General features: G+C 37.2%; 1 protein-coding gene across 5 annotated transcripts in view; it reads left to right on the top strand.

Moving 5' to 3' along the window:
- Window positions 1-11,385, top strand: part of TDRD3 (tudor domain containing 3) — a 114,626-nt gene extending 103,241 nt beyond the window's left edge. For 3 of the 5 annotated variants that reach the window (XM_054189125.1, XM_054189124.1, XM_054189127.1), the window contains one exon: window positions 11,144-11,385. In XM_054189125.1, the coding sequence (XP_054045100.1) occupies window positions 11,144-11,338 (195 nt within the window). In that variant the 3' untranslated portion in view covers window positions 11,339-11,385. Of the gene's footprint in view, window positions 1-3,936; window positions 4,074-11,143 lie in introns of those variants that run through there. The other 2 variants (XM_054189126.1, XR_008464546.1) reach the window with 2 other exon arrangements.
- Window positions 11,386-11,588: the final 203 nt, after the last annotated feature.

Raw genomic sequence — 11,588 nt, forward strand, 5'->3', positions numbered from 1 at the left:
AATATAAATTTGCTCTGCTCTAATATTGTTAATTTTAAGGGTAAATTGGTTGTTAAAGTATTTCAGATGCTGGATTTATAACTTTATTCTGCAGCTATGAAATCCATTGAATTTTTTATGTAAAAGCATGCTGGTAGTCACATGGCTGGACTGAAGTTACTTTGCTGATTCACTAAGCTCAGCTGGCGAAGTATGGTGGTGGTACAGGCTCTTCAGAATATGTGGTCCCAAAGTAAAAGCACTGAGTGTGCATATATACTCACTTTACACTTGTTTAGTTCTTGTCCGTCTTGAGATGTCACAGGAGTGACATCTTCAAGTCACAGGAGATTTTTATGTGAAAATCTTGAATAGAAGCTGAAATTCACAATGACTTATGCTTCCCTGTTCACCATCTTTTTTTAAACACCTGAAGAATGCTGACATCCTCCACCCTCTCTCATGTCATTCTAACCTATTACTGCAATAATTTATTTCTCCATTTTGTTGTTTGCATTGTAAACCTTTCCTTGCTTTCTTCTGTGGATCTACCAGTTTTTGCTGTCTTTTGCAGTTGTGCTTAGTGGTTTCATTTAATCTCAGTGTACGTTGCCCTAGGTGGGTGTTGTGCAAGTAGTCGAAAACTCAGTCTTCGTTCCTGGAATATTACATAATTAACGAATAATAAGCTGAAGGATGGAGATCATAAAGTATATAAATTTTTTTAGTAGTGTACTAATACGAAACCTCTGCTGGTAGTAGAAGGAGAATGAAAATGCTCTGAGAGATTTGTGTCCACCTTTGCTTTATAAAATGTAATCTAGATCTTACATGGATAAGGAAATAGGAAATGGAATAATTTAGAATGAGTCACAAGCAACTGATAAATTGAAAGCAAGCAGCAAGAAAGACTGGAAAAATAGAGTTGGTGGCAAGATGTGTGATCTAATTGACTGCAGAGTTATAATGGAAGAAATGTAGACAGCTGAAGTTTTTAGGTTGAAAAACAGAAAAACCAAGGAGGGATGGCAGTTCTGAGCATAGGGTGGAGAGATTTTAAAGTAACTTGAGATAAAGATGATCCCAGAAAAAAAATAATCCTTAAGATGGAAATAAAATAAAATGGCAATAGAAAAAGGATGAAAGATCAGCAGTGCTGGATTGAGGGTCAGTGATCAAACAATGGTGGAAGAAAAGAAATGCAATTACTTGAAAAACAAAAAACAATGTGTCTTGGTAAATTGTTATTTTGGAGAATGTTAGATCAAATTAGAATCAATTGTGAATAGTTAAGACCCAAGAAAGAAATGACAATGTGTCATCTGACATGCAGGTGGTAGACTTCAAGACGATCAGTAATTCGTTGTGGGGAGCCACTGTGCATAGAGAATAACGAGGGAACAGTTGAAAGGTGTTCTGTTGCTCCTTCATTCTTATGATTTTCTGCATTGCTCACTTTCATTTCATTCAGAGCCTCAAGAAGTGAATGTGATTTCACATTTCATTCTTGCCTATTGTAATAAAACCACCTGAATTGGAAGGCATGCTTCTGAAGCTTTTCATTCTATATGTAAAGACAACTACACCAAAATAGAAATGCGTAAGACAAATTCTAGCTTTAGTTTGATTTTACTGAATTCAAAGGATCAACACTAACTTCGAGATCTGATGAAGACTTACTGCTCTAGAAATTTACTCTGATATACTTATCCTCAAAGAGGTTGGCTATTACAGGTGAGACACAGTGCACTAAGCTATTTAATTTCTGTTCATTTTGAGAAAAGACTACCAAGGTTTACAAAGAAAAGATTCATGTTTAATTCACTACAGTCTCTTGAAAATACCAGCATGCGTTGCCAGATTTTCAGTCCTGTATATATGCCATTTAGTCTTCCAGTTTTAGAGAAATCCAAATACTGAGCACGTGAAAGTTCACCAATTTATTCTTGAAGAGTGAGCTCCTTTATGTTAGATTGAAGCTTTGGCAAAAAAATTTAAGAGAACGTGCAATTGCATCTTTCTCTACTCTTTCGGCAAATAATATGGAACTATTTTCAGCTACTTAGGTTTCTTGGAGTATACTGAAGGAGCTAAATGTATTTGGACCACTCCAGGCATCTAGTTTACCTTTGAACGTTTTGATGCTATGTACAGCTTGCATTGTCAGTGATGGGAGATCAGTTTGTATATATACTAAGTTGAGGGATTGTACTAGGGCTAACAGTATTGCAATCTGTGTGGATTTTTTTGGTTAGACATCCATTTTTCTATTTTTTGTTTTCTTTTGGATAATCAGTGTCTCTGAAACTCTTTATATGAGGGAATCGATAGTGCTGCAAGCAGTAAAAGAGGTGCACTGAGAAAAGTAAGTTTTATGGCAGAATTCCATGTTTCTCAGCCTTTGGCTACAGTGAAACAAGAAGATATAAATCAATCATGCTGTATTCAATTGTGTTGAAAATCTGTTTTTTCTTACAGTTACTTCAGGCTCTCTGTGGTAGGGCTTAATCTGTTGTTCTGGAAATATAGCTATAACCACAGATGTACCCTGTAAATAGGAGACCTTACCGTGAGGAATGTGGTTGTCTGTAACTTATTTTAAAAATGCATGTTTATTGATATTTGGGCTGATTCAGAAAGAGACATTTCTTGAGTAAGATCTGACTTTTCATAACAGAAAGAAACTTAGGCCGTAGATTTTCCTTTCTGTCTCATAGTGAAATATGTTACTGCTGTGACTAGCTTAATCTTTGTTATACGCATGCTGCACTCTGAGACAGCTCCTGGGTGTTGGAATTGTTGACAAACTTTTAATGAATCATTCAGTGTTCTTGCTTTGTGTTCCTCTATGTTCCTGTGTTGTGAGTGCAAGGGAATTAAGAGTTATATACTCAGTACCTTTTCCCAAAAGTGGATTTCTTACAGCATGTTTCCTCTAGGCCTGGTGTCTGCTACAGTGTAGTGTTAGGGTATTAAAGAAATTAAGTTATAACTATTCCTTGAGACACCATTTGACAATCATACTTATGTTCAGATTTTTTTTAGCCTATAATTTTTTCTTCTATTTCTCTTTATTATCAACTCTAATGCTCTTAAAATTCTTCTCTGTCTTTAATGTGTACCACCTTTAGATATTCCGTCAGATGAGTGATTTTCCTTTCAGTATTTCTTGACCAAAGTAAATTTCTAGCTATTTTAATCTTCCTTTGTAAATCATTCTCCAGTCTCTTGATTATTTTGGGCACAGAAATTCAGAATTCTATGTAATCGGTAAATATCTTTCTGGTATTGAGATGCCTAGGAGTGAATGCAATTGCAAATATGTTATTACCTCTCCTGTCATTATTCAGAAGTTATATCTATTACTGCTGCAAATAGCAAATTCGTATCGAAGTTGCTGTCCACTGTACTTGTAGACTTTTTTCATTATTACTGCATCACGGATTTTTATCTACTATTTCAGATCTGTGTTTCAAGTAGGCATATTGCCAGGTGCTGTTTCTTGCATTTCCATTTCCTAATTCTTTTATTTCATTCCACACACATTTCCAAACTACCAAAAGTTTAGAAGAAGTTTAGTTATATTTCTCTTTCTCTGGCAGGTTATTGAGGTTATCTTGCGTCTTGAGTTTGTTGCCTGTATGACTCTTGGAAAACAATTTTGCTTTAATATAAATACTTTTTTTCCTGCAGATATTTAATAACTTTTGCAGCTGCCCTGGGGATTAAGTTTTGAGATTTTCCATCTTGGTTTTGTTAGCTTTCCTAGGTTTGAAAAACCCACTCGCATTATCTCACTTACTTTATTAAGTGGTCATCAGCACAGAAGCAGTAGTTGCTATGTGTGCATGAATTCCTTGATACGCGTATGTTGTGTGTACGTATGTATGCGTATACCTACTCATGTATAATGCATTTACCTACTCTTCCATTTAAAACAATGCTGTTTACCTGCAGGAGGAGGAGGAAGAAACATATGAGCAAACTCTAGAATTCCGCAGAGGAGGTGATGGTCAGCCAAGACGGTCCACACGACCTACTCAACAATTTTATCAACCCCCAAGAGCTAGAAACTGATTAATAATAAATAAAAGGTAAATATATAATATTGACATTTTATTTATGGGGTTAGGTTTCAAGAAAAGTAGATCCTGGATTGTTTTATTTTTCAGTGTTCTCCAGTCTTTGTGAAGTTCATGAGAGAATTTTCTACAACTTTGCCAGTAGTTGGTTGTGTAAGAACCCTCATCATAGGGTTGCAGGTGATGAATATTTTGAAGAATTAAATTATTGTAATCACCATTTTACAACTTAATTTTAAGACAACTTAAAATTCCTAGCAAAACCTTGTTTCTCATTTAGAGAAAAAAAAAAAAGTTAAACAGCAGCACATGTATGACCTACTTTGTTTAATAGTGGTAATCTGTTTATAAGGTGCAAGCACAAAGTAGTGACCATTACACCTATGGAGAACTATTGCTATTAAATCAGTGTCTTACTATTTAAGTGTAAGTTTTATGGTTGTGTCTTTTTAGTTTAGAAACCACTTGTTGCGATGCCCTGCGTGGAAGATATGTTTGGCATATTACTTCTAAAATTTTTTACGGATATTGATATATTTAAGATAGAAGTTGGATAGCTCTGTTTCTCCAGATTTTGTGGCTGTAGGAAGAGATGTAATATACCTGTGGGAAGAGGGAAGGCAATAAAAACACTTTGGCAAATAGCTTTTTAACTTTGCTTTATGTAAGGACTCATGTCATCTGAGCAAGCCTTTTCTTGATACTTTTTCACCTGACAGCAGCAACAAATTTCTCTCATTCACATACGTTGGACCAGCTTCCTCTCTGAAATAAGTGGCTGAAGTCCCTGCTGAACTCAGTACTGTCTGTCTCTGTGCAAGGTCCCATATTCTACTTTTATGAGCCATGTATGTGAATAAATATTCCGTCATTGTTTTGCTTAGCATTGGAAGGAGAACTTGCAACACTGAAATCTAAAAATCTGTGAGCTAACCATTGAATGGGGAGGTACAAGGCCCAAGAATATTTACCGTACTCTGAATCTTGAGGATATACTTGCATCTATCCTTTATTAATTAGCAGAAATTAAGGGATTATATGTCATCCTTGGAAAATATACTTGATATGTACATTAAGAAATCTAAAAAGGCCAACCAGATAAAACAGTTAAAATTCTTTTACTAAATAAATCAAGTGTGCTGTACTGCTTTCATCTTACTCGTGGATCTTCTAAATCCTTAATTTTCAAACATTGCTTGAAAGACCTGAATAAAGAAAGCTTTGTAAGTTTGCATGCTATTTGGTGTACATCTACAGTGTGTCTTTGTCTTGAATCTGATTTCATTTTTTTTCCCTATTTGCCAGTTTATTTTTACTGAGTTCTTTTTAGCTCCTTTCCTTGCTCCAGTCCTCCACCTTCAGTTGGCTTCAGGTGCTGCTGATCTCTGCAGCTTTTGATACTTCTGACATGTAATAACGTATGATTTCACTTCTTTGATCATATGCTTTCCATTTGCGGGAGTACTGGCAATATATATGAGCAAAATTTTTTCCTGACTCTTGCCAAGGTGATCATTATTCTATTTTTGCCCATATCATTCAATTTTCTATTTTAAGTAAGTGTATCAATCACTGCGAATAAACATATCATGAGATAATTTATGCTGAAATAATTGTGGTGTATGCACTGAGCTGAATTTTAAACCAGCTCAGTTGACACGGAGGAGTGTTGGTGTGATCAGCTGAATGAAATTTGCTCAGTGTAGAAAGCAGTCAAAACCAGGGAGGCTTTTTTTTGTGTCTTTAGGTAATATTTTTGGTATTTCTCTAATTTTACAGTATAAATCTGGAAAACTGTGTTTGGCTTTGGTCAGCTGAGAGGGGGTAAAAACAGATGTCCAGAGAGAATGATAGTAACTCCTGTACCTCAAGAATAATGAATTAATTGTTGGCAAGCAAGGAACAACCTTTCTAAGACACAGGTGGTTGTTCCTTGCAGATTTTCGTATACCTTGCTGGGAAGATTCTAACAGGATCCCAATTTAAATGGACAGCAGACTCTGTATCAAAACCTACCTACCATAAAAATAAAAGTTACAGCCCTTCGCCTGCCAAATACTTCAAATACTATTGTTTGCTGTCAGACATCTCTAAATAAAGGGGTTGGTTTCAAGTGGCAAATAGTGTCAGTTAAATATAAACCTAAAAGCATTTGTCAACAAGTAGCAATGGACTCTTCTCATCCAGGAAAAAAAAATAAATCAAGATATAATTTGGAAAATGTCATGACGCTGAATATACTTTTTCAGCAACTACTTACTTTGCTTTAAAAAGTACATCTTTTACTGACAGTATTTCCAGATATATCCTCCTTTTCTTCATAATAATTTAAAACTCTCTTCTGCAGTTGATGAAATGAGGTATTTCCTGCGTTCTCTTTTGGCCCAGGACTGTTTACTTCAACATCAGCTCAAGCTACGTAGTGCCAATTTGTCATCCAAAACTGAATTTATTAGTCCAGTGCAATGTACAATCAGTGGCAGTTTAAACCTGGTAAATTTTGGCTACTTTTGTAAGTCTAACTCTGTTGGAATATTATGCACTTTATCTTCTACAACACAAATAGCAAATTTTGTAAGAGTTATACATACCTTAAATAGCCATCATTGTAAACAGTAATTAATTATAAGAAAATAGAACTTACTGTGTGATAGGAAGATTCATTCCCTGTAGATCAAAACATTCAATGCCATCTTCTTTGGCTGCTGTAACCGAATTGTCTTGAACTTTAATTAAGCGTAAACTGTCTCTAAATGTCTAAAATGTAGTCAATTAGAATATTTATGTATTTTATATTAAAATTGTTTGCTATATCTAGCTATTTTAATTATCTGGTTTATCAGATTTAGGTTTGTGTTTGGAAAACTTCCAGAATTAAACTCGACTACATTTCAACATAAAATAATGTAACAGCTATCGGATGTTAACACCAAAAAGATGTTGTCAAAATATGAAATTAAATACATTGGTCTTAGATTCTTGAAACACTACAATCAGTCAGGTAGAAAAAGAAAATAGACAGGCAAGAGATGCCCTCTATGTGGAGGCTGGGTGGTGCTACTTGAGCAGTTAGCTCCTGTATTGGTTCCAGTCAAAGCAATCCTTTATTTTGTCTAAAATTTGTAAGATGGATTTTCTTCCCTTTCTGCTGTGTTGTAGTGAATATTTGGAAAACTGAACATCCTGTTCTTTTCTCTTCAAGAGCGTGGCATTTGCAGTCATCTCTAAATAATGTTCAAAAGTGGAAATTCTTCCTCAGTTTAAGAACACTCTATTGCCAGTCTTTTTGTGGATAAAAACATTGCAGAGCTGTATCCAGGAGCTTTTTCTGTGTGGTACAGACTAGCTTTCATCTGCTAGATTTGCTTTCTGAAGCTCATGTCGAGTCCAGTGTAGCTGCCCTCATTTGCCTTGTTTCATAAGTAAAGCGATGTGAGGAGATGTTTATTGTGGTGCTACAATGGATGTATTTATCAGGTATGGCTTATAGCTCCCCATAGTACTTCTCATGCTACCATATATCTTAGGTTGTGTTTTGAAATTCATTACACGTGACCTAACGAGGTACTGGTTGAAGAAAATGGAATTAGAGAGAAACCAGTAATGCAAATCTACTAAGCTTTTCAAAAAATAAGTGGTGGATGTAGTTATTTTTTCTCTGATTTTTAAATGTAGGCAGAAAATCAAACACAACCCTTTTCTAAATCACTTTCAGCATACACAGACTTGTACAACAGTGTAACTTTAACGTCTTGACATGTGAAAGTTCAGGAATATTGAATGTCAGTTCTTAGAAGTGGATTTCTATGTGTTTTTTCCTCCTTTTTATTCCTTAGAGCTTTTTGAGAGCATGGCTTATTGTTCTTATTTCAAGTTTTTGATAACCTGTTAGGTGAAGACATGACTTATCAGGGGAAGTTTTAAGGGATCCAGTGAGGCATAGTTTTACCACAACCTTCCACTGAAGGATGCTTTACTTCTTCACCAGATCATTCATTAATGACACCTTTACTCCCTGAGAGGGAGTACCTTTGTATTACATGAAGTAACTTAAGTATTTTTTTTCCTGAAAAGAAATGGAGAGCCCTTGTTGATGATTATTTTGTGTTATAAATTGGTAATTTGTTTAGAATTTTAATATTGTAGTACCTAAAATTTAAAATGCCAAAGTGCCTTGTTTTCAAAGGCAGCTTCTGCAATTCTGAAAGTAAACTTTGCTGGCTGTTATTTGTATTGAGAATGACAGGCACGTATCAAAGATGAAACATTAGGTCCATATAGTAGACATATCACCTCAGACCCAGAAGCTCTTAGACCTACGGATACAACGTTACATCACTTAACAGGGAGGACTTATTAGCACTGGTACAATAATACAGAAATGAAACTATACTGCATCCTGGATTAGTTTTCAGCATACTCATTTAGGTGTTGAAGTTGCCCTTACAAATCTGGAATTAGTGTTGACAAATATCAGCTCATAATCTATGTCTACAGCGTAATGGTGTCTTAAGTGTGAGAAGGGTTAAGTTTTTAAAAGCCTGAGTTATTTTTTAAAAGTGGAATTTGCATCCATGGGATTGTCTAGCCTGGAGAAGAGAAGGCTCCGGAGAGACCTTATTGCAGCCTTTCAGTACTTAAAGGGGGCTTATAAGAAAGATGGGGACAGACTTTTCAGTAGGGCCTGTAGTGACAAGACAAGGGCTAATGGTTTTAAACTAGAAAGAGGGTAGATTCAGACTAGATATAAGGAAGAAATTTTTTACAATGAGGGTGGTAAAACACTGGAACAGGTTGCCCAGAGAGGTGGTAGATGCCCCATCCCTGGAAACGTTTAAGGTCACGTTGGACAGGGCTCTGAGCAACCTGATGTAGTTGAAGATGTCCCTGATAATTGCAGGGGGGGCTGGACTAGATGACCTTTAAGAGGTCCTTTTCAACCCAAACCATTCTATGTCTTCCTTCTGAAGAGCTTCTTCCCACAGTGTTCTGTGCTTCAGGTATTAAGAACAATTGCTGCAGGCTTTCAGGAAATCTTGACTTGGTGTTTATTATGAAGATAGAGCAATAGAGTAGTCATGTTAAGGTGAAGTAACAGAAGTATGGGGTAATCATTATCTCACTGTGGTTGCAGTTGACCTAGAAATGATCATTTATTAATATCCAGTAGTGTGAGGAAGAGAACACTCAGAATTTTATCAGAGCACTGCAGTGAGAGCCCTTGAACCCCGGTTCTAGGTTGTTTATGGTAAGAGTCAAATACTAACTTTAACAGGTCTGGAAAACAAGATATTAACACAGAATCACAGAATGGCAGGGGTTGGAAAGGGCCTTCTGAGATCATCCAGTCCAATGCCCCTGCCAAAGCACGTTCACCTGGAGCAGGTTGCACACGATGGTGTCCAGGCAGGTTTTGAATATCTCCAGAGACAGAGACTCCACGACCTCTCTGGGCAGCCTGTTCCAGAGCTCTGGCACCCTCAAAGTAAAGAAGTTTTTCTTTATGATAAGACAGAATTTCCTGTGTTCCAGTTTGTTCCCATTGCCCCTTGTCCTGTCCCTGGGCACCACTGAAAAGAGTCTGGCCACATCCACTTCACACCCACCCTTTAGATAATTATAAGCATTGGCAAGATCCCCTCTCAGTCTTCTCCAGGCTAAAGAGACACAGATCTATCAGCCTTTCCTCATAAGAGAGGTGCTCCATTCCCTTGATCCCTCCACTGGACTCTCTCCAGTAGTTCCTTGTCTTTCTTAAACTGGGAGCCCAGAACTGGACACAGTATTCCAGATGTGGCCTCACCAGAGCAGAGTAGAGGGGGAGGATAGCCTCCCTCAACCTGCTGGCCACATGCTTTTTAATGCACCTCAGGAGACCATTAGGATTCTTGGCCCCAAGGGCACATTTCCAGCAGGTCAACCCCTGACCTGTATTGGTGCATGGGGTTATTCCTCCCCCGACTCTCCAGACTGTCCAGGTCTCGCTGAATGGCAGCACAGCCTTTTGGTGTGTCAGCCATTCCTCCCAGTTTTGTGTCATTAGCAAACGTGCTGAGGGTACACTCTATCCCTTCATCCAGGTCGTGGATGAGTATGTTGAACAAGACTGGACCCAGTACTGACCCCTGGGGAACACCACTAGCTACAGGCCTCCAACTGGACTCTGTGCCACTGATCACAACACTCTGAGCTCTGCCACTCAGACGGTTTTCAATCCACCTCACTGTCCACTCATCTAACCCAAATTTCCTAATCTTACCTATGAGGATGTTATGGGAGGCAGTGTCAAAAACCTTGCCAAAGTCGAGGTAGACAATGTCCACTGCTCTCCCCTCATCTACCCAGACTATTATGCCATCACAGAAGGCTACAAGTTTGGTCAAGCATGATTTCCCCTTGGTAAATCCATGTTGACCACTCCCGATGACCTTCTTTTCTTCTTCATGCTTAGAGATGACATCCAGAATGAGCTGTTCCATCACCTTTCCAGGGATGGAGGTGAGGCTGACTGGCCTTTAGTTTCCTGGGTCCTCTTTCCCCTTTTTGAAGACGACTCCTAGAGAATCAAGATATAAGAATTGGAATCTTAACAATAATAAAAACACATCCTGAACTTACACTTCCTGGACAGAATGTCATGATAGTATGAAAAAGAAGGGGAACAAGTAGTGAGAAATTAGTGTTTTGAATGATCATAACTTTTGGAGGAGCTTGAAAACCTAAGAGTGTGAACCTATGAGTGCTTGGTCATTATCTGTTTCTTGGGTCTTCCTTTGCTCCGTGACAGAATTAATCTACACCTTGTCAAACTTGATATAAAATCTGTATTGAAGTCCTTACCAATGGAGAAACTGCATTTTTGTGAGAATTCATTGCCAGAAAGTGTTCTTTTCTTGTATTACACCAATCATATTTATTGCGTTGTCACCTTCTGATTTATTCTTTTAAAGACTTGTATCTCTGTAAGTACTGAAAAGCAGATATCCACTCTTTTGGAGGAAGAAAATAACAGTAAAGCATATGTTGAATAAAGAGCAGAGAGTTTTTATGCTTATCTATTGTATTTATTTTTTTCCTTTTAGCAACCTTCTCGGGGTGGGGGGAAATTCACCGGCAGCTCCAACTTGCAGAAGACTTCTAGAGGAAATTCTGGCTTTTTCCAAGCAACAGGATGGAACAAAGAAAGCTCATGTGAGCAGAAGGAATTTGGACCTGACACCACAAGAGACTTTTTTAAAGTTCTTAGTTACATGAAGCTGAATACTTTTTACACATGAAAGAGGCAAATTGTCATTGCTGCCATTAATAAAACCACAGTGCACTATTCTATTCTTTGCCTTGTATTCTTTTTACTGAGCCTCCATTGTTAGGTAACATAATACTAATGTATCATGATTTTTATTCATTTTGAATTGATTTTGGTTTGAATATTGTTTCTAGTAAAATTTATATCTTCTCAAAAGCAGCCAGGATTGGATCTTTAATTTAGATTTTAGGCTAGCATTACTAAAACCTGTTAAAAATGTT

Source organism: Rissa tridactyla, chromosome 1 (genome assembly GCF_028500815.1).
Source record: "Rissa tridactyla isolate bRisTri1 chromosome 1, bRisTri1.patW.cur.20221130, whole genome shotgun sequence".
NCBI lineage: Eukaryota > Metazoa > Chordata > Aves > Charadriiformes > Laridae > Rissa > Rissa tridactyla.